This window comes from Acartia tonsa, chromosome 3 (assembly GCF_053477335.1).
Source record: "Acartia tonsa isolate MP-2025a chromosome 3, ASM5347733v1, whole genome shotgun sequence".
NCBI classification, from domain to species: domain Eukaryota; kingdom Metazoa; phylum Arthropoda; class Copepoda; order Calanoida; family Acartiidae; genus Acartia; species Acartia tonsa.
In genome coordinates this window covers 1025930-1049797 of record NC_137262.1, presented here as the reverse complement: position 1 = coordinate 1049797, position 23868 = coordinate 1025930, and the positions used below count along the sequence as shown (strand labels likewise).

Below are 23868 nucleotides of genomic sequence, written 5' to 3'. Positions count from 1 at the left end.
GATGCTATTTATATGTATGTTTAAAGAAAAAAATGACAACCGACCTCCAGGTTTTGATGCTGCAGGCCTCCAGGAGGACTCTGGACAGGTAAAAATCAAAATTTCTAATTTATGTAGTTAGAGGTAAGTTTATAAAACACCATAAGCATCTTTTTAGATGTTATTTACATATATAAAGAAAAAATACCATTGACCTCCAGGTCCAGGTGCTGCAGGCTTCCATGTAGACTCTGTCCAGAGAAAACCTGGAGGCCTGAACTTGAACTCTTCAAATAAGAAATTTGAGTCTTTTACCTGTCCTGAATAAACCTAAACTTGGATCCCTATATGTTAATATTATCCAAGTAAATGCATATTCTGTTATATAAATAGACCTCTAACTCTTCATATAAGAAATTTGATTGTTTACCTGTTCAGAGTGGACCTAAAGGCCTGCAGGACCTGAACTTGGAGGCCGATTTATATATTTTCTTCAGATATGTTGAAAAGATCCAAAAAAAATACATATTCTGTTTTATAAGTTGACCTCTAACTCTTAAAGTAAGAAATTTGATTTTTACCTGTCCAGAGTGGACCTGGAGGCATGCAGGGCTTGACCTTGGGGGCTAATTTTCAATTTTTTTTCAGATATGTTAATAACATCCAAAAAGATGCATATTCTGTTTTATAGGTTGACCTCTAACTCTTCAAACAAAAAATTGAATTTTTACCAGTCCAGAGTGGACCTGGTGGCCAGCAGGACCAGAACTTGCAGGCCAATTTTAATTTTTTTCTTCAGATTTGTTAATAACATCCTGAAAGATGCATATTCTGTTCAAGAAGTTGTTCTATAAATTTTACAATTTTTTTACCTGTCTAGAAACCACCTTTTAGCCTGCTGCACCTGAACCTGGAAACTTATCCAAAAAAGTTATTAAATATAAGTGAACTACTACCCAAAAGTAAACTTTTATCCCAAATAACCTATATTCTCACATTAATACCTAGCCTAATAAAACTTCCCCCTCACCCTTAAGTTAATTCTATGAAAAATAACTGATATTTAAATCATAATCACAAACATATATTTTAAAGGATTTTCTTCATCTCTTTTTTACTGTACCTAGAGCTTTTTGCATTTTTGTCGTATCACAGTATCTTTTGAGCCCCCCGCAGGGGCTAGAAATAGGAGAAGAACTGAAGAACTACTGTGAAAATAAGACAAAACGCTCCTTAAGAGCCGTTGTCACAAAACTGACAATATTAGTTTTTTGTTATATAAATGTAATATTATATAGTATATATAGTAAATTTTTGTCAAGTAAAGGTAATAATATATAGTATATATAGTAAATTTTGGTCATATAGTATGATATAGTATCCAAATTCATCCTATATAGTATAAATAGTATATATAGTATGCAGTGGTCGCCCTGTATGTTAATGTTCGTTTGTCATACCATTTAAATTTATAGCTTTGCTTTTATGGTTGTTGCCATCCTAGTTTTTTTTTAATTTCAATTTCTGACAGCCATACTAACCATCAGAAGTCACCAAAACAACCTATAAATTTATATTGTTTGAGGTGGGGAAGGAATTGTTTTAAATATCCTTAACCTTAATATAGACCAAGGTGAGTCTTCCCTTAATTTTGTAGCCTTCAGAATAGCCGTTTTTAAGATCTAACATCATACTTACATAAATGAATTCACAGCCCGAGGTTAATTTATTTTTTTTACTTTAGTTATTAAAAAATATCTTAGTAGCAAAGCTCTTTAAAACTGGTTTGTATGGCCGTTCAAAATTAGAACATTATTTAATAACAAAATGTTTATAAAAAAAGCTATTCTATAATATATAAAGAGTGTTAAAAAAAACAATCGCTTCTCTTTTTTCAATATAAATCCATAAGTTTTGGTCAAAAACGTATAAAAAATAGCACAATTCATGCCCAAGCAATGAAAATGAGAAATCAACCTTGAATTTTGAATTTACTTACCTCTCCATAGTACTACAGCTTGAGTCCTAGCCCTTGTGGAGAATTTTTCTCTAAAATTAAAAAAGAAAAAAAGTCCTAAGTACTTTTAATCTTGTAGATAGACCCCATAATGCGTAATTTTTTTATGTGGCATGTGAAGACCTTTCTATAGACACCTTAACCAGGTTTCTAACACAATCCTAGTCAATTTAGCAAAAAAAAGAAAGGCCTGTCAAACATCAAGAACCAGGCAGAGCTGTCATGTCTCAGTGTATGATGGTTCTGTCTTTTTATTTCTTCACAAGGGCTAAATCTCGAGCTTTAGTACTCTAGAGAGGTGAGTAGATTCAAAATTCAATGTTGATTTCTCATTGTTATTGCTTGAGCATGAATTGTGTTATTTAAAAGCGAAGCTTTTCTATATTGAGGGTCGGTTTGTCTGTCCGTCCATCTGTAACAGTTAGCTGTTTTCGTTAATTTAAACAGGATAGAATTTTCCTATTGATTTTTAACTTTGCAAGCTGATTCATATAACAGTTATGTACGATTAGAAAGCGCAGCAACTCTATAAACGTTACCAGAAAGTCCGGACGTCAATCTAAAACAAGCTGATTTTTAATTTTTTTTCACAACAAATTTTTTAATGTTAAAATTATCCTTTCCAACTATTTTTTTTAATACTGATCCCTATTACAACAAGGTATATGTTATAAGCGAAACATCTTTATAATAAAGTCCTAAAAACGTCACTATGTCCTTAAACAGTATCATATATTTAATCAAGTTTGCAACAAATATACTTACAATTTTGTATAGACATATGCATTAAATTCAGTTTATCCAGTTCTGACACTCTACAAGTGTTAAAGTTCGTTTGTCCTTCCATTTCAGAGCTTAGCTTTCATGGATGTAGTCATCCTTTTTTAAAGGTTTTCGACCAAAACTATAGGATTTATATTGAAAAAAGTGAAGCGATTGTTTTTTTTTAACACCCTTTATATATTTATGTCCATCCGTCTGTATCTGTATAAAACTGGGGGAAACATAAATTTCTCGGCTGCTATTCAAGTTAAAGAGCCTAAAAATTTCATGAGAATGCCCTATACCGATGAGCTCCAGTTTATATTTTTTTGCTCTGAGAGTCATTTGATTTATTTTGGAAATTTTAAATTACTTAGCTGCTATTCTATTTCTTAATCGATGAGCATCTAACTCTACTCTACTCTGTACGTCAGTCTGTTGGAAATGCTCTAATGGTCATTTGATTTGTATTGGATTTGTAAAGTCGTTTTATCCGTTTGTCTTTGTCTGTCCATCCAAAAGCTGCGACTAATTCTTCAGCACATAATAGTTATTTCTGGCATCATATTATAAAAAGCTTTCTGCGGATTTGTAGAAAACTGGATATGATAATGAGATAGATAGATAGATAGATAGATAGATAGATAGATAGATAGATAGATTGATGGATAGATAGATAGTTAGTTAGTTAGATAGCTAGATAGATAGCTAGATAGATAGCTAGATAGATAGCTAGATAGATAGCTAGATAGATAGCTAGATAGATAGCTAGATAGATAGCTAGATAGATAGCTAGATAGATGGATGAATAGATAGTTAGATAGATAGATAGAAACATAGAAAGATAGATACATAGATAGATAGATGGATTAATAGATAACCAGATAGATGGATAAATAGATAGTTAGATAGCTAGATTCATATTCAAAGTTTAATTCATGTAAATTTGAAAATAGAAAGAAATAGAATTATTCCTCTTAAATATTATTTTCAGGGAATTCTAATGATATAATGGGATGGTTTTAATAACTGCTTATTCCCTCTCTTAGACCTTTGTCTGAAACAATTAAGATAAAAGGTAGATGAATTAACCTAAAGTAATGTTTCACTATCCCTTCTTAAAACTTGAAATTTTTTTCAAAATCTGTTAAAGTAAATAAAAAGCTAAATTTTAAATAAAAGATAAATGCAAATAAATGTGTGCTTATGCTATCTAGGACTAATAAAAGCTTAATTAATAATTCTAGGACAATCAAAGGGGTATTAGTAAATATGCGTATTATTACATACAAATAGATTACTAGAGATCCTATAGCAGTATTGTATTAAACAGATGATATCGTATACTCACACCCCCCCCCCCCCCCAAAAAAAAAAAATATCCTAAAACCTAAATAGTCTAGCAACGACATTTGTAAAAACCCATCTGAAATTTTGTAAATTTCTATCATGAGCAATGAAAAATTTTCATCTACCTAAAAAGTCATTTTAAAATGCCTAAGGTGATGTGGGGCATAGACCGGTAAGGGGCTAAACCGGTAATTTTTGACCCACCTTCATAAAATGACATTTATATCCATGTTTCTTTCAAATGACAGAAAAAAACATAAAAGCAAATTTGTTCCTTATTACATTGCCTACAAAAAAGTGAAAATTTTGTGAGATGAATTTTAAGGGTACTGTATGGGTCTCAAAGTCGGACGAAAATTAAAAAAAAAAAAATTTTTAGTAGGTGTTTAAAGATCGACCAACACAAAAATTAGTAAGACCTAGAACTGATCTGTAAAAACCTTTTGAACTAAGAATTGCTTGCTCTTTTCAAATCCGTTGAAAGCTTAAATATGGTGTTAATATTTTTTTCAAAAATGACTTGGGTTAATTTTAGTAACGTTGAAAAAAAAATTTAAATTCGATTTTTAAGATCAATTTTCAGGTTAAATCTAAAATTCAATATGGGCTTTTTAAGAATTAGACCAAAAAGTGAATAGAACAGGTTTTTTTTAATAAAAAAATTGTTTTAAAGAAAATTTTTGTGAGAAAAAAATTTGAAATTTCTCGTCTTTTGAAAAAATTATTTTTAACATAGAAGAAATAGTCCGATCATTATGAAAATTTATGTGGATAATCCCTATAACCTATACTAATTATAATTGTTTATGTCTGAATGGCCGTTTGGCCGTTTTTCATCGATATTTTTTAGGTTGAAAAGACATTACCAGATTAGCCCCACCGTGGGGTAAAGGTCAGTAATTTCTTTGAGTCCAATTAGGACAAACTTCTAAAAGTCCTAGGATAACATCCATTTAGGATCTGATAGTCTTTTCTGTAAGCTTTCTAATGGTCTTGGTTTCATTTGAAAATATTAATTTTTACCCCATTTAAAAAAAAAAAAAAAAAAAAAAAAATTACCGGTTTAGCCCCGTCTCACCCTACAACTTTTTAAATGAAGATGAAGGCTTAAAATTTGGAGTATTGGGTTTACTTGTGGCAGTCTTTCATCAGTTAAATCGGTGTATTTCTTGCAGACTTCCTTTAATAACAAATTAAAGTTAATTCAAATCAACCATAATATGAAACATAAGGAAAGCTATAAAATGAAAATGATAAGAAAAATCAAATTTACAGATTGATAATGATGAAATTTATTTTTTTCAATGATTGAAAAAGTAAAAAAAAAAACTATTATAATTATTTATTGCCTCTAGACATTCTTTTATGAATTTTCTTTAAAAATTTATAAAGCACTGAAACAAACATATTTTTTTGTTTGTAAAATTTTGCTCTTTTTTACTTCCCAATGTCAGTGTAGTCATTCAATACTATAATCAGGGAAAAGGGAATGTGATTCTGACAAACATATCTAAGTGAAAATTTTCCCACAACCCCCTTCTTTTATTTCTTACATCAAAAAATATGTTTTACGCCAACTCTACCCCATCAAAATATTTAATTTTCTTCAATTTCAAATGGAATTAATTTGGGTTAGAAGCGAAGCTTTTCTATAACCTGGAGATCAAGATTCCTTCGTCCATCCTTCTGCAGCTTATGTCCATCACACTAGAGTATTATTCATTGGTTGTATGATAAAAAAAACACAATTTACCATATGAAATAGCAATTAAAGTCTATTACTTATAATACCATAACATTTATTTGGTCATAAATCTGTCAAAAATGCTTACTAAACAGACCTTTTTTGATCTAAGATAAATAAGTTGTCATAATGGTCATGTACTTTGATACAATCTGGGTCACCATCACCACCAGTAAGTGCATCTTTCAGATCATCATCCCCAAAATTAAGATTTAAGATCATCTTTTCATCGAATTAAAAAAATTATTATCTCTAACAAGTATTTAACTACATCCTGAAAACTAGAGGTTGGCAGCTGTCCTCTAAAGTGAATAAAGTCGAATTTTAAATTTTTTATTTTCTTTCTTTGAAAAACCATTAATATCTACCTAAAATTATGTTACTATATAATCAATGGATAAATCCATGTGCCGGGCGTAAAGCGCTCCTTTAGTCCTTAGTCGTGCATTTGTGAAAATCCTTATGTCCTTTGAAAACCTTATACCAAAAAGGCAACTACGACGACCTTTTCTCAAAATCTCCTTTCCAAAATGCGGCATCCATTGTTTCTGCCTCCCAATGAATTCTAGAAGTTTCTGTCTCTTCCGGAATCTGCATTCGTTAAGATGTGAGCAAAGCAATTGAAAGAAAATGCATGTTTGCTAATAAAGATCTCCCATCTGGCTGTTTCACTTACACGGAATCAAAACCAGGTACAATTATGATTGTGCAAACATATATAGGGCCAGTTATAGACTAGTTTTTCTTCTTAAATAAAACAATTAGTTATTCTTTAAACATTTATTGAAAAGAGGTACATAACTGAAGTTTTTTGAGGCAGGGGGAACTACTTGATGAACCACGTAAATTTTTTGAACTTAAGCATTTATGGGTATGAACATCTTATGGTTTAGAAGTCAACCACCTACCCCCACCCCCTAGTTCTCCGGGGCTCAAAACCCCCCTAAAAATGAACCTAACCTTAATTTTCTCAGAAACCATTTGACTTATAGGGATGTTTTCTTAAACTTAAGCTTTTATGGTTATAAACTAACTTTTGCTTTAGAAGTCACCCCCCTGCCGCCTACCCCTAGCTCTCCGAGGCTCTAAACAAACCTAAAAATGAACCTAACCTTAATTTTCCCAGAAACCATTCGGCCAATAGAGATAATTTCTTAAATTTAAGCTTTTATGGTTATAAACTAACTTTTGGTTTAGAAGTCACCCCCCTTCCGCCAACCCCATAGCCCTCCGGGGCTCAAAGAAACCCTAAACATGAACCTAACCTTAATTTTCTCAGAAACCATTTGACCAATAGAGATGATTTATTAAACTTAAGCTTTTATGATTATAAACTTACTTTTAGTTTAGAAAACACCCCCTGCCCCGCTTTTTAGCAGGTTTTAGGCTATTTTTGTTTTTTTCTCATTTTTCTCGATATCTTTGGTGTTTATGGTCCGATTTCCAAAATTTTTTAGTTATAGATATCAAAATTAAATTTCCTGCCATTTAAAGAAAACAACCATGACAGTCAGACTGCCTTTTTGCAGGTTTTTGGCTATTTTGAAATGTTTTACATATTTCCTGATATCTTTGGTGTTTTTGGTCCAATTTTAAAACTTATTTGGGATATCCATATCAAAATAATTTTTCCCATTGTTATGAGCATCTTTTATGTTATTTACTTTGACTGTCATCATCATACAAATTATGTGTTTATTTTCTCCAATAAATCTATTCTTGATTACGTATTCCCATGATTTTTTGTGCTTCGCTACTTATGGATATTATAATTTACTTTGACCGTCATCATTATACAAAATATGTGTTTATTTTCTCCAATAAATCTATTCTTGATTACGTATTCCCATGATTTTTTATGCTTCGCTACTTATGGATGTTGTCATCCTTGTTTTATCTTACAACCAACGAATAAAAATAAAAGTATGAAAACGGATATTTTTAATATAACCCATTTGCCATTGACAGAAATAAATAATATCTATATCTTAATTTCTTCATTGGGTTGGGGCAATTTGTATAAGGAAAAAATATTTAGCGATTTTCAACAAATTATGCCTTAAAAAGCGGTTTTTCCAAAGTACCTATTATTGGAAGATTTTTGGATCATTACAAATTTAAAGAGTGTGCAAAAATGCGTGCATTTTTAAAAATCAAATTGCGCGGCTTGTGTTAATAGTAGAAAAATGTTATGCATACCGTTAGAATTTTCATAAACTCTAGTTTTTGGAAATATATGTATCATATTCATGCTATTTGTATTATAGAAGCTATGTTGGAAAATATGAGAAAGGTTGAAAAGTTTTAAGTAAGTTGGGATATTTTACCACGTAGCTCCTAAATTTTACATAGCACAGGAATATTTCTTAAACACCCAAAAACTAGAGTTTATGACGATTCTGATGATATGCATAACATTATTCTACTATTAACACAAGCCGCGCAATTTGAATTTTAAAAATTTACACATTTTTAAAATTGGTCATGATTTAAAAATCTTCAGATAATAGGTACTTTGGAAAAACCGATTTTTAGGGCATAATTTGTTTAAAATCGCTAAATATTTTTTCTTATACAAATTGCCCCAACCCAGTAAAGAAATTAGGATATAGATTATTAATTTCTGTCAATGGCAAATGGGTTATATTAAGCAATACTTTTGTCCTATAAAAAAACACCCTTTATAGTTAAAAGATAGATAGGTAGATAGATAGCCTAGATAGGTATTTTGATTGATTTGGTTGATTCCCACCTATAATTTTTGTTCTGCAGAAAAGGGAATTTAGTTTATTATTATCTATAGTCCATTGTCTTATCTCTTGAGATCCATAGATATATCAACTTAAAGGGATAGTTGCATGAAGTGCATTTCAAAAAATTTATTGCAAGCAAAAGTAACATGTATACCATCAAACATATATAATATTGTATTACAGTAAATAACAAACAATTAGACATAACGAAATTAGTCGTCATGCTTTTTTTTATGAATATAGCCAGTTATATAAATAACATATTTCACAAAAATACTATTTTAAGTCCTAATATTTTTAAACTACATGGTAGAATATTGAAATTTTTTCAAATGTATGCCCTATAAATGTAAAGGAGTAGTTTCACGAAATGCATTTAAACTTAATTTAGTGAACCGCATATTTTTTCCTAGTTAATGGGTTAAGCTACATTTATATAGCATATATTTGAAATAAATTAAATTTTCTACCACGTAGTTTTTAAAATATCAAGACTCAAAAATTTTCTTTTTGTGATATATGCAATTTAAAAAGACGATTTTCAAGTCTTATTATTTTAAAAACTATGTGGTAGAAAATTTAAATTCTTTCAAATATATGCCATATAAATGTAGTTTAAACATTTAACCAGGATAAAATATGCGGTTCACTAAATTAAGTTCAAATGCATTTCGTGAACCTACCCCTTTAAACCATTGAGCAGGAAAAAATATGCAGTTCGCTAAATTCAAATTTAAAGGCATTTCGTGCAACTACTCCTTTAAAAAAAGAATTATATTTAACTCCATGCAGAAGCAGAGATTCCGTTGGAACAAAATATAGATATATAGATAGTAGATAGTTAGACATGTAGCTAAATAAATAGATAGATAGAAACAAAGCATATTCTATATGTTTTCATTATAACAAGGATGACAACATTCATTAAAGTGAAGCACTGAAATGGAAGGTCAAATGGACATTAACGCTTGTATAATGTCTGAACTGAATAATCAGAATATAAATGTATAAGAGGCGAACCAAAATTTTAAGTAAATTTGTTGAAAAACGGCTTGATACAGGATAATGTTTATGGACATACTTACATTTTTATAGAGTTGCTTCGCTTTTACCTAAAATCAGATCACTAATATGCAAATTTTAGAGATCAGAAACAAAGAGAAAGTCTAGAAAATAAATTTTGTTGTATATGCATTAAATAAACTAATAGCACAGCTAACCTCAATCCGATGACGGGTAATAAAAATCTGAAAATTGAAATGACGCAAATGACGCAAATTCTGACGCAAATTCTGAACGCAATTCTCACGTTTATCTAAAAATGCAACATATAATAATAGCTATTAAAACAATTTTCAAGCATAACTTTTATCTTATTAGGATAACAATTAAATAAGAAAAATATTTTTACCATATGAAATTCGTGATCAAACACCTAATTGAAAAAAATGCAAGACATAGCTTTTATTTTAAGAAAGACTAGGGGCAACGGACGCCCCCAAGAAGCCTCTAGGTGTTCTTAAGGTGGGAGGGGGATAAGTCAACCGCCCTTCTACTTTTTAACTGAGTTTTAATAAGAAATATTCAGAAAAAAATTTGGGGGTGTGATTTTAAATTGGGAGGGTAGAGATACGCTCTCCCAAAATAGTTAAAAACCTTCCCTGTACCTAAAAAAAAGCTTAATTGCAAAGGAAAACCAAACAGATGTTATTTTTTAACAATTTTTTAAAAAAACATTGGCGCACTTGTATAAACACCTTATCGCTATCAAGTTTTGGAATAGATAATCCAGAAAAATCCAGTTCAAAGGGGAATGCATAAAGAGATGGGGCGAATCGAACCGAAAATAGTTATGATGGACATCTTCCTTCATCCTCAATCCAAGGCATGAATATTGACTTCACTTAGACTCAGGGGTGTATATTCTGCACAAGATTTTTTTTCCCGGCTACAATTTTTTTTATTTCCCCCCCCCTCCCCCCCCAAGTAGGGGGGAAAATGGAAAAATATTTAAAGAACTCTATATTTTATTTATTTTATCCCTCCTACCACACATTTTTTTAGTTTTTTTTCACCAAGGATGCGGGGGGGGGGGGAGGTAAATGGAAAAAATGTTTTCAGTTTTCTTAATATTTACATTTTTTTCCCCTCCAACCACTTATTTTTCATTAACCCCCCCCTCCCCCCCCCTGACCATGTATTATCTCTCTTTCTTCCCAGACATAACCAAAATATAATTTTATTAAAACATTACATTTCCGGAAATAGTTCTAAATATTTTTACAAATGCATTAGAGTCTGCTGTTCCTTACAGTCTGAAGTATATTAGAATTGTTGTTTCCAGGCAAAGTAAGGTCAAAATCATTCTTATTATAGAGTATCTCTGCTGCAAGAAATCCAACCTGGAAAGATTCAGCTTCATCAAGATCATTCTCCTCCTCGTGTTTTCTTTTCAATGCTTCTTCATCATTGGCGCCGTCATTGTTATCTTCCTCCTAAACAAGAGAATGTTCACCTAACCCTATTTTTGAACAACCGACCCCCCGGCGACAAATTAATTTTATTTTGATATACGTCATCAGAAAATCCCCCCCCCCAAAAAAAAATTTATTTGAATCATATGTATTTCCTTTACAGCAGCAGTTGAACCGATTAGGGACAATCTTTTAAATGTGAATAAGGGAGTATAGTCTCTTTCGTGACAACGCCTCTTAAGGAACGTTTCGTCGTATTTTCACAGTAGCTTTTGATATGTTAGGAGGTTAGGTGATTGCTCCGCAGGGTTAGGCAAGGGGGGAGGGGGAAGTTTTGACACATTTGCGTAAACAGGAAGCATAGGTTTTATCTTTGGACTTAGAGGATAGGTTATTAGAGATAAAATCATCCTAATATAATGAATTTTCCCAAGTTTTAAGATTTTTTGGATAGGCCTCCAGGTTCCGGAGCTCCAGGCCTCCAGGTGGTTTCTGGACAGGTAAAAAAATAAAAATTTCTTATTTGAAGAGTTAGAGGTAAGTTTATAAAACAAAATAAGCTTCTTTTAATATATTATTTACATATTTACAGAAAAAATTACAATCGGCCTCCAGGTTCAGGTGCTGCAGGCCTCCAGGTGGCCTCTGGACAGGTAAAAATTAAAATTTCTTATTTGAAGAGTTAGAGGTGAGTTTATAAAACAAAATAAGCTTCTTTTAATATATTATTTACATATTTAAAGAAAAAATTACAATCGGCCTCCAGGTTCAGGTGCTGCAGGCCTCCAGATGGCCTCTGGACAGGTAAAAAATTAAAATTTCTTATTTGAAGAGTTAGAGGTGAGTTTATAAAACAAAATAAGCTTCTTCAAATATATTATTTACATATTTAAAGAGAAAAAAATACAATCGGCCTCCAGGTTCAGGTGCTGCAGGCCTCTAGATGGCCTCTGGACAGGTAAAAAATTAAAATTTCTCAATTGAAGAGTTAGAGGTGAGTTTATAAAACAAAATAAGCTTGTTTTAATATATTATTTACATATTTAAAGAAAAAATTACAATCGGCCTCCAGGTTCAGGTGCTGCAGGCCTCCAGGTGGCCTCTGGACAGGTAAAAAATTAAAATTTCTTATTTGAAGAGTTAGAGGTGAGTTTATAAAACAAAATAAGCTTCTTCAAATATATTATTTACATATTTAAAGAGAAAAAAATACAATCGGCCTCCAGGTTCAGGTGCTGCAGGCCTCTAGATGGCCTCTGGACAGGTAAAAAATTAAAATTTCTCAATTGAAGAGTTAGAGGTGAGTTTATAAAACAAAATAAGCTTGTTTTAATATATTATTTACATATTTAAAGAAAAAATTACAATCGGCCTCCAGGTTCAGGTGCTGCAGGCCTCCAGGTGGCCTCTGGACAGGTAAAAATTAAAATTTCTTATTTGAAGAGTTAGAGGTGAGTTTATAAAACAAAATAAGCTTCTTTTAGTATATTATTTACATATTTAAAGAAAAAATTACAATCGGCCTCCAGGTTCAGGTGCTGCAGGCCTCCAGATGGCCTCTGGACAGGTAAAAAATTAAAATTTCTTATTTGAAGAGTTAGAGGTGAGTTTATAAAACAACATAAGCGTATTTTGATGGCACGAGGGCGGTTTCCGTAGTGCCACGTTTACTTAACTATTTATCTTAAGACTAAATTTAACAATTGGTTGGTTCAGATTTTGTATTTGGAAACCACTCGTCCATGTGCTTAATGAGAAAAGCTCATAGTCTGATCTAAGCTATATTAGTCTATGATGCTAGTCTCACATATATACCCTATTTCCATTTAGTCCATTGCTTAATATCTATATAACAAGTTATACCTATTTTAGGCAGTGTTTTTCTGATAACTGAATCAAAGTGACCATGTGACCTATACAATGCTCTCCTGGAAAGCTAAGTGCAGGTAAGAGTTGGTTATCTAGGTAGCTTGTAAATAAAGCAAAGTTTTACTCCATAATTCTTATTTAAGTCTGTAATTGACGAAGCTACTCTATAACTAATTATATTCTTAAAAGAATCAAAGCTACTCTACAATTAGTTTTATAGGTCGGGTTTTGGGGTTACAATTTTAATATAAATTAGGAATTAAAACTTGATTACTTTATGATTTTATTGGCATAGTAAAATGAATTAAATAATTACACATCAAATTGTCTTTTACATAATAAGAAATAATACTAGATATATACATTAATAATTATAAATATGTACAACATTAAATTAAACATATCTTTATAAGTTTATTCTATGCAGCAAATGCATTCAGTAAAGAATAAAAGCTGAGATAATTCCATTGGGGTAAAATCCTTTATGTCATTAATTAGGGGCTCAAAGTCTTTCAAAGCTGGACTTTTCTTAACAAGCTTAAGTAATTTAGTTACTTGGCCAGGTTTAAAACCTTTATGTGCTTTCCTATCTTGAAGACACATACCAATAAGATTAGCTATTTGAATAGATCTTCCTAAAGGAACCAATGAGTCAAAGTCTATGACATTATTCTCAGTTTGGCAAGATGAATCTATCTTTTCAGGTATAGCCTCAAAGATAGCATTTAAATCAACTTCAGGCATTTCAAGAAGTAAAGTTATAGGATCCATATTGATAAGTTAAAGTTAAATTAATTAAATAGTTTAAATATAATTTTGCCTGTGAGTATGGTGAGGGTTAATGATTACTTCCAAGCTTGAAGATGGAGAGTAAACCAAAAATAGACATGACATACTGGGAATTCTGGATTTTATATATACTACCGAGAGAACCGCATAGAGAGCATATTTAGCATCCCCTCAGGAGAATCCTCTGGAAGGAAAGAAGCTCCATTCTTTCCCTTTAAGCTTTCCCCTAGTCCTTACATTCAATGGATGTTCCCCAAATAATATTGCAGGGGAATATTAAAAATAGGTACTTTATTTAGGGGAATATCAAACATTACCTTGACCTATTGACCTACTGACCTATTGGCCTAGTGATCTAATGTACTTGTCCTTGCAGTACATTGACCGGTCATTAACCTATTGTACTGCAAAGTATGATGCAATATCGAATTTTCCATTTTAAGACAAGAATAGACATGTTTAAACAGGAATAGGTACTTATTTAAGGGGGAATATTCTACAGTACATTGACCTGTCAATGACCTATTGTACTTGTCATAACAGTACATTGACCTGTCAATGACCCTTGTATTGCAAAGTATGATGCAATATCGATTTTCCATTTAAATACCAGAAAAGAATGATAAAAGGTTAATATTAACATGGCAAGGACTCGACCAATGGTTCCAAAGAAAATGTTTAAATTTCAATTTAATTTATGATGGGATATCATATACCCCTTTCAACAAATACAACTATTTTTACTTATTTTACTATTTTTACTATATTTGTTTCTTTAGGTGGTGGTGTGGAGCACAGTGGTGTATCTTGCTGTTGATGCCCGCTTCAACATCATTAGCTCCAGAACGTCGGGAGTGATGATGTAACCATCCAGTGTTGTACCATCTGGAGTCTCTTGTGGATACAGGTATGCAGCTTCACAGTAGTGTTGGTTACTGAATATCTCATTGGTGGATATGGAGATCTGAGGTATAATGTCGTCCTTGAGATGTTGGGGAAGGTGGGTAAGCACAATATCCATTAAATTGTGGAGGTCTTGGAGGGTATGTAAGGTTTTGTAGATTAGTGGTGTCATAGGCTGGATTAATGGATGTGTGCCTAATAATTGGCTAATTGGGTGGTTAGGGTTAAGGAGATATAGGGGTTTAATATCATACAGGGTTTGAATTGGTTCTGGGTTATAATTGACGTTGATGGTGACTGCTTCATGGTGAAGGGGACAGGTTGGTTGCATCATTTCGGTGGGTAGGTTTATTGTAAAAATAATTCTATTTAATTGGACTAAGGTTGGGTTGAGTCTGTGTGGAGTAGGGGCAGGTTGTAGGTTACATTCTGGAGGGTTGGATGATAGGGATACCATTGTATTGGTTTGGTATGAGGGTAGGTTGAAACCTTGGGTTTGTAGGGTGTCTAGAATGAACAGACCATATCCCTGCTGGTTGTCTGTCCTCATGGTAATCTTGTTGCCGGCTCTTTCATAAAATTGTGTGTCGGGCCTATCAGTGTGTTTCCGGTTGATTCTGTATATTTGGGCTGTGAGGGTAGGAACTGTGTAGCCCCTTAAATAATTTATTGATGCTTGATTCATAAATATGGTTTTATCTTTGATGTAGGTGATTGGTTGGTTTGGGTAGGTGTGGTTCATCAAGATACTACTTTGTAGGGTTGGATACTTAAAAATAGGGAAGGACGTGGTGGGTGTAAATCTCTCCACAAAGCCAGTATTTTCATATAAATAGAGGTCTTCATTTATATTCATCAGTAGTTCAGCTTCTTGATGTACATTTTCTATTTCAGGTTGGTCCGCCCGTTGGTGGTCTTCTGCCTCCATGAGTTGTACCAGTATATCCACTGCTTCTTCAACCTCATCTGGTGGGACAGCTCTAAAATCTCGTACCTGTAAGTTCTGTAACCTGACTAATTCTAAATATATAAAAGCAATAAAATGTAATATTTATAATATATTGTTCGTTTCTAGTTTTTTTTGTTTTTATTATTTCAGATAAAATTTATTTTTTTAGAGTAAAGAATGTGCTTAAATGTATAAGATATGTTCAAAAATGTCCGTTGGTCTGTAATGCTAGGGACATATTCAGATAGAAGCAAGTATTTCATATTATATTTGTTCAGTTATTTCCGAAAATTGAGTTGTCATAGCAATTTTAAAATGTCGTCTTCTGTACCGGAACTTTAAAAAAAAATATTTACCTTGTCCGTTCAGGATATTGGGGTCTTCGTTTTCTCCTATTTTTTTTTGTTTTAATTTTTTTTATTTTAAAATAGACTTAAAAGAGACTTAAAGTTTACCTTAATACATATGGATATATCTATCTATATTATACATTATTTTTTTAGGGAGAAATTAAATAATACATATCTATTCCTTTATGAATGAAAGATTAAATTACCCTAACTTTTCTCAGTTAATATTTGTAGATCATAGAAATAAGTTAAAATGTCCGTTAGCTGGGATCCATATAAAGATTTTCGTATAATATCCACTGAAAAATCATCGACCACTGTGGCTACCTCCACTACTTGGTATGCTGAGGAAAGAAGAGCCGAACCTATGCTAGCTGTAAAAAGATTGGAAGATATTGTTCCTAATGGGTAATAATAATTTTTTTTTAAAACTAGGATTTATATTTAGTGTTTTATTTTACTTGTTAACCCTTATTTTATTCCTAGAATCTCTACTGACAATCTCATGTTTGATTGGGCTGAGACTGAGAAAATACTATTATTTTCTCAAGCCATCATCTGGCTACTACTGCTTCTAATTTTAGTAGCTTTATTTGCTGGTAATATTATTTTATTTCCTTATTTTAGAGTAGCCGCGCTACAAAAGAAATGTTTATATCTTAAAATTTGAGTGTAATAATTTCAATCAATAAGTCAATTTAAAAATTCCATTAAGTTAAATTCATTTGTTATGATTTTAAAGTTTAGATTTCTTGATAAATTGTTTCCCATTACTTTTATGGGGAAGTGAGAGTGTTTATGAAAAGGGGGAAATAAAAAGGGAGTGGGGTAGAATTATAGATAAATGTCAGATAATTTGAAGTCCTTATCATTTCTTTGAAATATAAACATAATTGATCATTTCAAATTTAAGCTATTATATATTTTTTTATAACTAGGATTTAAATTGAAGTTTTCTTAGTTTACATTTAAAGATTCTAGATCCCAAAATTTCCCTATGTCCCTTAAAAAAACTTTTAATTCCTTGTGTTCGTTTAATTAAAATAATACGGAAGCTTTAACACTTATCATTGTTGATATTTATGCGCGGCATTTTGGCGCATATTCTTTCCCATGCGTTGCGTAGTTACTATTATTGCGCATATCTTAATAACTCTGTTTTCTCTTTTTAGTTTGTTGTTCTGTGACCAAACAAGGGAGAAAAAAATACAAAAGAACTGAAGAAAATAATCTTGCAGAACCCTGTCCCTGCCGTAGTACTCCCGTGTAGTTTTTTTTGTAAAAGTGTGATTGTTTTCATGAATCTTATGCAACTTTTATAGGTATTGTGTTGATAAAATTATCTTTTTAAAGTTTGTTTCTTTATATTGACATATCTCTGTATGTTGTTAATTTCGAAAATTTTGTTTTATGTTTTCTTTTATTTTTCAGATTTAAAATTAAAAATTTTTTGTTTAAAATATGGGGGATAAGTTCTACGAACGTTGGTGGCTCACCCTTGAGAGGCCTAAAAAGTTGCAGCCTCCTAATTTGGATAACATAAAAACCGCCAGTCCCCCTGGAGTGGATACATCAACTACTACATCACCTATAATTCATCCCAAAATTGTGATTGGTGTACAAGAAGATCATGTATCCATAGATGTAGAAGGTGCCCTTGGTATTGGCTTTGGATCAAGTCTTGGACTGACGAGCATTATTGGAGCTGTTTGTTATTGTATGTAAGTTATTTTAATCTCTTTGTTTAAAATATTTGTTTCTACTATGAAATGTGTATAATATTTTAAGAAAAAAATAATTAGTAGTTTTTTTTTTCTATCAAAAATGGTAAGAGATGAATTATTTGAAATATTTTAGATTCAATGCTATTTAATTGGTCTATGTAATAATATTGGGCAACTTATTTTGTCGGCTAAAGTCCACTCATATTTTATTATGTAATTAGTCATTAGTGTGACTTAATTAATTTATCACTTTCAGCTGGAGGAAGAAGAGGCGTTCACCAAATCCTGACCCGCAGGTTGGCCGTTCTCATGAAGCTTCAGAGGCTGGTCGCCCCCTTGGACGGAGGCCGGAGAGCTCCCAGGCCCCCGTGAACCATCGCCAGGGGTGTAATAATGCTCTACCTGGGCAGCCTCCGGTTCTCCCCAAGGCCCTCCCTCAAAACAAGAGAGATGATACTGGTAGTGGAGCCGCGATATTGCCTGTGACATCTCCATCAAAGGAGGTAAAAAAAACTAATTTTTTTGTGTGTTCAAATCTGTCCATTTTCTTTTACAAAAAAAAATTACTTAGATAAAAGTATAGAGGACATATTAAACATATTTCATATATTCTAGTAATGATAAAAAAAATTAACAAAGCTCCAAATTTAAAATATTCATTGCCCCTAGCTTAAGGAAATATTACCTATTACTAATAATAGAAAGTGCTTTATTCCCTAAAATACTGTATAGGATTTATATGTTCTTTTCTTTTCCTACTACACTTTTTAAATTTTAATAGTTGTGATTAAAGTGTTTAGCTAGAAGGTGACGTTTTTGTTAGGGGACTGGTTCGAATCCCGGTATAAAGTGAAAGCTCTAATTAAAATAAAACTGAAATATAATTTTACTTGTAGTAGCTATGAGAAATAATCTGCGTATTTTTTTTTTAAACACATACCCAAAAGTTGCATAGTTTGTCTACAGATACTGTCTGTCCGTTGGTATGTCTGTCAGTCTACCCATATCTCCGCCAAAATTTTGTTTGGATAGATACAAACTTAGTAAATGTATTATTTTAGGTAGTTATTTTATTTAGGAAAGATCAGTTCTGTATCCTGCTTAATAAAAAAAATCTCTTAAATTTTAGGTGTAAAAACTGATGTAATTGTTTTCTTAATAGTATTTTTTTTTTAACAAATGTTTATTTCTAGGATTCTTCCCAAAATACCAATCTGGTTTCTGGCAGAAGCGGAGCCAAGTATGTCCATTATCAAGATAAAGTTGAGAATCCAGCAACTGGTAATTCCAATCTGGCCAAAAATGTAGAAAAGGACGCACAAGCTGTTAGAGCTTATCTTGGTAAGGAGAAAGTAAATACTCAGTGTTCAGATACTGAAGAAGATGTTCAGCCTGATAATTCCATGAGATCTGGTATACTTGGTGGTCTGACTATGTTGGATCATGTTCAGGAAGAGACCTACAGAAGTCAGCTGGCAAACCTGGATGAAGAAGCAAACCTGTCTTCCGTGGAGAATGGAACCTTTATACCTACCAGTATGTCCACTCCTCTGCCCAAGCAAGCTGAAACTGAGAAAGATCTGGGAGATGATACTGTTGTCCAGAAATGTCCCGAGCCTGTCAAGGACTTACCTGCAAACCAAGAAGATGCCGACTTCCATGGCTATACCAATGAGGTATGTTAAAATGTGAGTAAATTTACCTTATAGAATACCTTAGTTGGGTATTTTGTGTATGGTTTACCTGTCGGTTTTAACCTGTGTGTGTGTTTGAGTGTGTGTGTGTAATACATATGTTTTACCTGCTGGTTTTTCAATATGTGTGTGAGTGTGTGTAAAATTTACCAATACAAATTATTTATTAGTATTGATACTAGATGAAAAACAAGATACTTTCATTTTTTTTTTAATTTTCATACATTATTTTATTTTCTAGGATGTAGCTGAAAGTTCAAAGAGACTGGACAAGATGCGAAGATTCTTTGCAGGCCTTGGGAAGGTGTTAAATCAATCTTCTCCCGAAGATTCCAATAAAACTGACATTCCATTACAAGAATTCCGCAGGGCTAGCACCCGATCTTCCAGAAAAGTATTTCAAAATTTAAATGAAAAACATATGAAACAGTGTCAGAAATAACTCATAATTACCTTGTCAAATTAAACTGTGTTTATTTATTCCATGTCAAAAGAGGAATAATTTATCTAAAATTTGTGAAGTATTTCTAACCAAAGAAACGTGATAAAATCTATCTAAAAAAAATTACCTATGCTCATTTTCTTAAAATCATGTAACAAACTTTAAGTTAAAGTAAACTATACAATTATTATAGTTACGGACAATATGTGCTAGATTCTATTTTAAATACTTTGTTTAAATCAAGCTGTACAAGTTTTAAAAGTATTCCTTGCACTCCATATATTAGAAGATATTTATTTTTGTTATTTTAACGTTGTTGAAATTTTTACTACTAGTTGAATCTCTTGTTAAGTAAATGTACAATACCTACGCTTAGATATTACAAACGCTTATGTAACATGTACCTAAAAGTGGTTAGATATATGGTTATCCTAATTACAATTTATATATCTTACTATTTTGAAATATGTAGTTAGCTGCTTAGCTAACCTGGCTAAAAGAAATAATATTCCTTATTAATATGTACCTAAGATATACATTACTGGTTAGCAAGATTGTTATTCTTGTTTTAATTATGTAAAAGTTTTGAATTCATATATATCTTTCAAGCAAGGATATATTAACGATTTTTATATTTATATTTGCCTTTAAAGTTCTTTTCTTAAAGTTTTCTCAATGTTTAGTAAGGTCAATGTATGGATTTCTATTACATAGACCTGATAAGATATGCTTGTTAAAATTTTGTTTTCCAATAACAATTATTACTTTTTGTAAGGTAAATCTAACGAGTTTTTTTTCTAATGTATAGTCAAAACTATTGCAAGCTATTTTTTTTTTCAATTAAGATGTTTTACCTTATACTTGGATTTTAAATTTTTAAACACTTTTTAACAAAAAATATTTTTATGCACTTTCGATTTTCGATATTTATGTTCACTGTACATACTATTTAACGTACCTACAAAATTTAAACTAAAGATTTTATAACTACCAAGCTTATTTATTTTGTACTTATTAAAGTCACATTATTTTATTTTCACGTATTCATTTAAATGCAGAGTTTCCTTTGCTAGGAGCGCAGCTGCTCTTTATGTATAAGTTAACTTATTTGAACCTCTGTTACTATATCTATATTTACTTGTTAATTTTTTCGGACCTTTATAAATAAAAATACCACCAAAAAGATTTCTTTTGATTATTCATATATATTTTTTTCAGAAAAAAAAATGTTTGTTTTTTTTAAAAAATTAAAAAAAAATGCCTAGAAGAGGAAAGAGGTCTCTGTGTATCTGATTAGGCATATTGCCAAAGTCAAAGTAAGACTAAATATCAATTTACCCTTGTTTATTACAATTAATACCTAATTTGAAAGACAACTTTTGATTGATACCTTAAATATTGGCTACAAAGAAAAGTATTAGGTATTTTTTATAATTGAGATTAGTAAAAAGATTTTTGTTAGTTTTTTTGTTGCAATAAAACTATTTTACTTAATAAAATACTTTATTAAGTATAATTACCCCTTTCAGCAAAAAAAATTAGCGAAAATTTGTTTGTATTATGAAAATAGATTTATGATAAGAGTTTATTGTTATTATTATAACAATGTATGAGGATGATGTTAGATATTTAAGGTCAATTTGGTTTACGAATTTTATTATAAATTAAAGTTTGTATTAGCTTTTTTTTGTATTAAAAAAAAATATTGTTTGGTATAATTATTAGTGGTTAATTGTAATAGGTCTATTGCTAATCTTATACAAGATGGGGAAATGCGTGATATTTATATTACTGTGTGTCATTTTGTTATATTATTGTGATGTATGACATTATTTTAGTGTAAATTTAGGTTAGTTTGTAGCGTTTTTTTTAACAAATTTGAAGTAAAGGGTTTATCATCATATATAGGTGATAATGCATTATTAGATAATGAGTTTTCATAGAGAATGATTTCTCTATTCCTTTTTAGTAACAATACCTTATTGGGCTTTAAAATTATTGTCATTTGAGTTTTTTGAAATGCTTTGAATATTACAGAGGCTTTTTCAATATGACTTTGAGTTGTCGCTATAGTAAGCCATGAGGGTGTGTGGTATTGGTTAAAGTTAAAAACATATTCTTTATTTTTAATTTCTGGATCAATGGCATTAAGCCTTATTGCAATATTTAGTATATAATGAAAAGCTGTTGCTTGTTCGCGAGGTAGTTTTTTCCTTTGTAGGATAAGGTCAGTCAAATAGTTACATATGGATTCAATTTCCCATTTTAGATGATTCGTTAGATGATCCATTTCCATTTTCCATTCCATGGTTTGGTTGTTGTACTGCGGGCGAAAATTATATAAATATTGTATAGGCTATAAAAAAAAATGACAGAATATTAGTTTGTTTATAAATTGATTTGTAAGGGGTGCGTATTATTTGACAGCTATATGATAGTAAAGGTGTGGGTTTAATTTAGCAAAAATATAATAAAACTTTGTTATATGAGTTTTTTTTTTTGAGATTTTGATATTTTTTTTGTAATTTTTTTTTGATTTTGTGTTTCGTTTATATTTTTTTTGTATATTTTTTTATATTTTAAGATTTTTTTTTTGGTAATCGTTAAACGATTTTTCTTTGTTTACCTTAGTTACGGATTAACATATCTGATTCAATGCCCCCAAAGCAAGTGATCTGATAGTGTTACGTTTTTGATACAAAAGTAAACTAAATTTTTTTTTTTTTTACGTTAGGTTAAAACAGTGTTAAAAACAGAATATAATATTTTTTTTTTTATTACGGAAAATTACGATAATGTAGATTAATTTGGCTATACTTAATTCTAAGTTACAGATTAATAATACGATACTATGCCAATGTTTTTTTTTATAAATTGTTACGATACTATATGTACAATAGCTCAAATTAATCAAAAGTTTTAATATTGGCGAAGCCTATATGCACGACGGTTTCGCTCTTGCTGCTGCCTACGCTTTTCTACCATTTTACTTAATGCATTTTTCTTAGGTTTAACGCATTTGTTTACTGATGCCAACATTAAAAATATAGCGAATAATGTTATATTTATTACAATCGTGACTATTATAATAGGATAATTTTCTAGTAGCAGTAAATCTAGATTAGTGAAATCATATTGTGTTTTGAAATGTGCATTTACCCTTGTAATAGTCAAACGTTCATCAGAAGTAAGGTTAGAATATGTTTGCGAAAAATTATCCGATCTGGTTATTGAAGTATTACCGTATAATGAAGTATATATGTTTAACGTATTATTAAAGGTTAAAACAAATGGTAAATCTTTCTGCATTATGTTTGTTTTAAGCTGATTATTGATTGATTTCATGGTATCGTTTGAAATACGATAAACTATGAGCCCATTCTTGATAGTTTGGAACGGTTTTAGATTTTGGATAAAATTACAATTTTCAATCATTTGTTTTACATTTGTGGCATTGTTGCCATGGTTATTAATTTGTTCTAGACATTTTTCATTGTGCTGTGCAATGCCTGATGCTATTTGATCTTGTGTATATAGCTGCTCGATTTGTTGCGTATCAATGTTTATAATATAATTATTATCTAATGATATGGAATTATACGGTATTGAATATAACTTCTTATAATTGATTGGATTTCTCAGATAGTAAAGTTGTAATATGAATACTGGATTATTATTTTCAACGTATGCGTTTAAAAATACATAATTAAGTGTATCTAATACATTAGATGAATTTATTGGTAATATTTTACTACGTAAATAATCAGTCATAATTTTAAAAGATGTTAGATGAATCGTTCTGAAAAAGCTTTCATATTGTTTTAGCAAGGTATGTGCATCAGTGTTGAGATTATCATAAGCAAGTAGCATTTTGCTTAGTTTATCTTGATCCTTTTTAAAGTTTGCAAGTGTTACTGATTCATTCATCTTAATCTCAATAAATGCTGTTGTTATTTGAATATTTTTGATACGTTGATTTAGAAGGGCTTCATCTACATGTATATTTATGGTTCTCGCAATATCAATATCAAGGGGAATTGGCGTTAGTCCTGCAACAAAGGTTTCATAT

The 23868-nt window shown here is 31.0% G+C and overlaps 3 protein-coding genes across 6 annotated transcripts in view; 2 read left to right on the top strand and 1 right to left on the bottom strand.

Annotated features, from left to right (window-relative positions):
- The window catches only part of Orc6 (Origin recognition complex subunit 6), a 103405-nt gene that overhangs the window by 14345 nt on the left and 65192 nt on the right, over positions 1-23868 (bottom strand). For all 3 annotated transcript variants that reach the window (XR_013877190.1, XR_013877191.1, XM_080152229.1), the window contains exon 8: positions 11008-11100. Coding sequence is in view for 1 of the 3 variants with exons in the window: in XM_080152229.1 (XP_080008355.1) it covers positions 11008-11100 (93 nt within the window). In the remaining 2 variants the exon portion in view is untranslated. The remainder of the gene's footprint in view (positions 1-11007; positions 11101-23868) is intronic.
- LOC145313013 (uncharacterized) lies at positions 16193-17368 on the top strand. Its single transcript, XM_080152233.1, has 3 exons — positions 16193-16347; positions 16426-16538; positions 17112-17368. The coding sequence occupies exons 1-3, from the start codon at positions 16193-16195 to the stop codon at positions 17207-17209; spliced, it is 366 nt and encodes a 121-aa protein (XP_080008359.1). The 3' UTR covers positions 17210-17368.
- Positions 17309-19921, top strand: LOC145313007 (uncharacterized). Of its 2 annotated transcripts, none has more exons than XM_080152227.1 (4): positions 17309-17660; positions 17920-18166; positions 18857-19339; positions 19599-19921. In XM_080152227.1, the coding sequence occupies exons 1-4, from the start codon at positions 17401-17403 to the stop codon at positions 19797-19799; spliced, it is 1191 nt and encodes a 396-aa protein (XP_080008353.1). In that variant the 5' UTR covers positions 17309-17400; the 3' UTR covers positions 19800-19921. The 2 variants fall into 2 exon arrangements, with proteins under 2 accessions (XP_080008353.1, XP_080008354.1); XM_080152228.1 differs by having other exon boundaries at positions 17311-17660; positions 18857-19351; positions 19599-19733.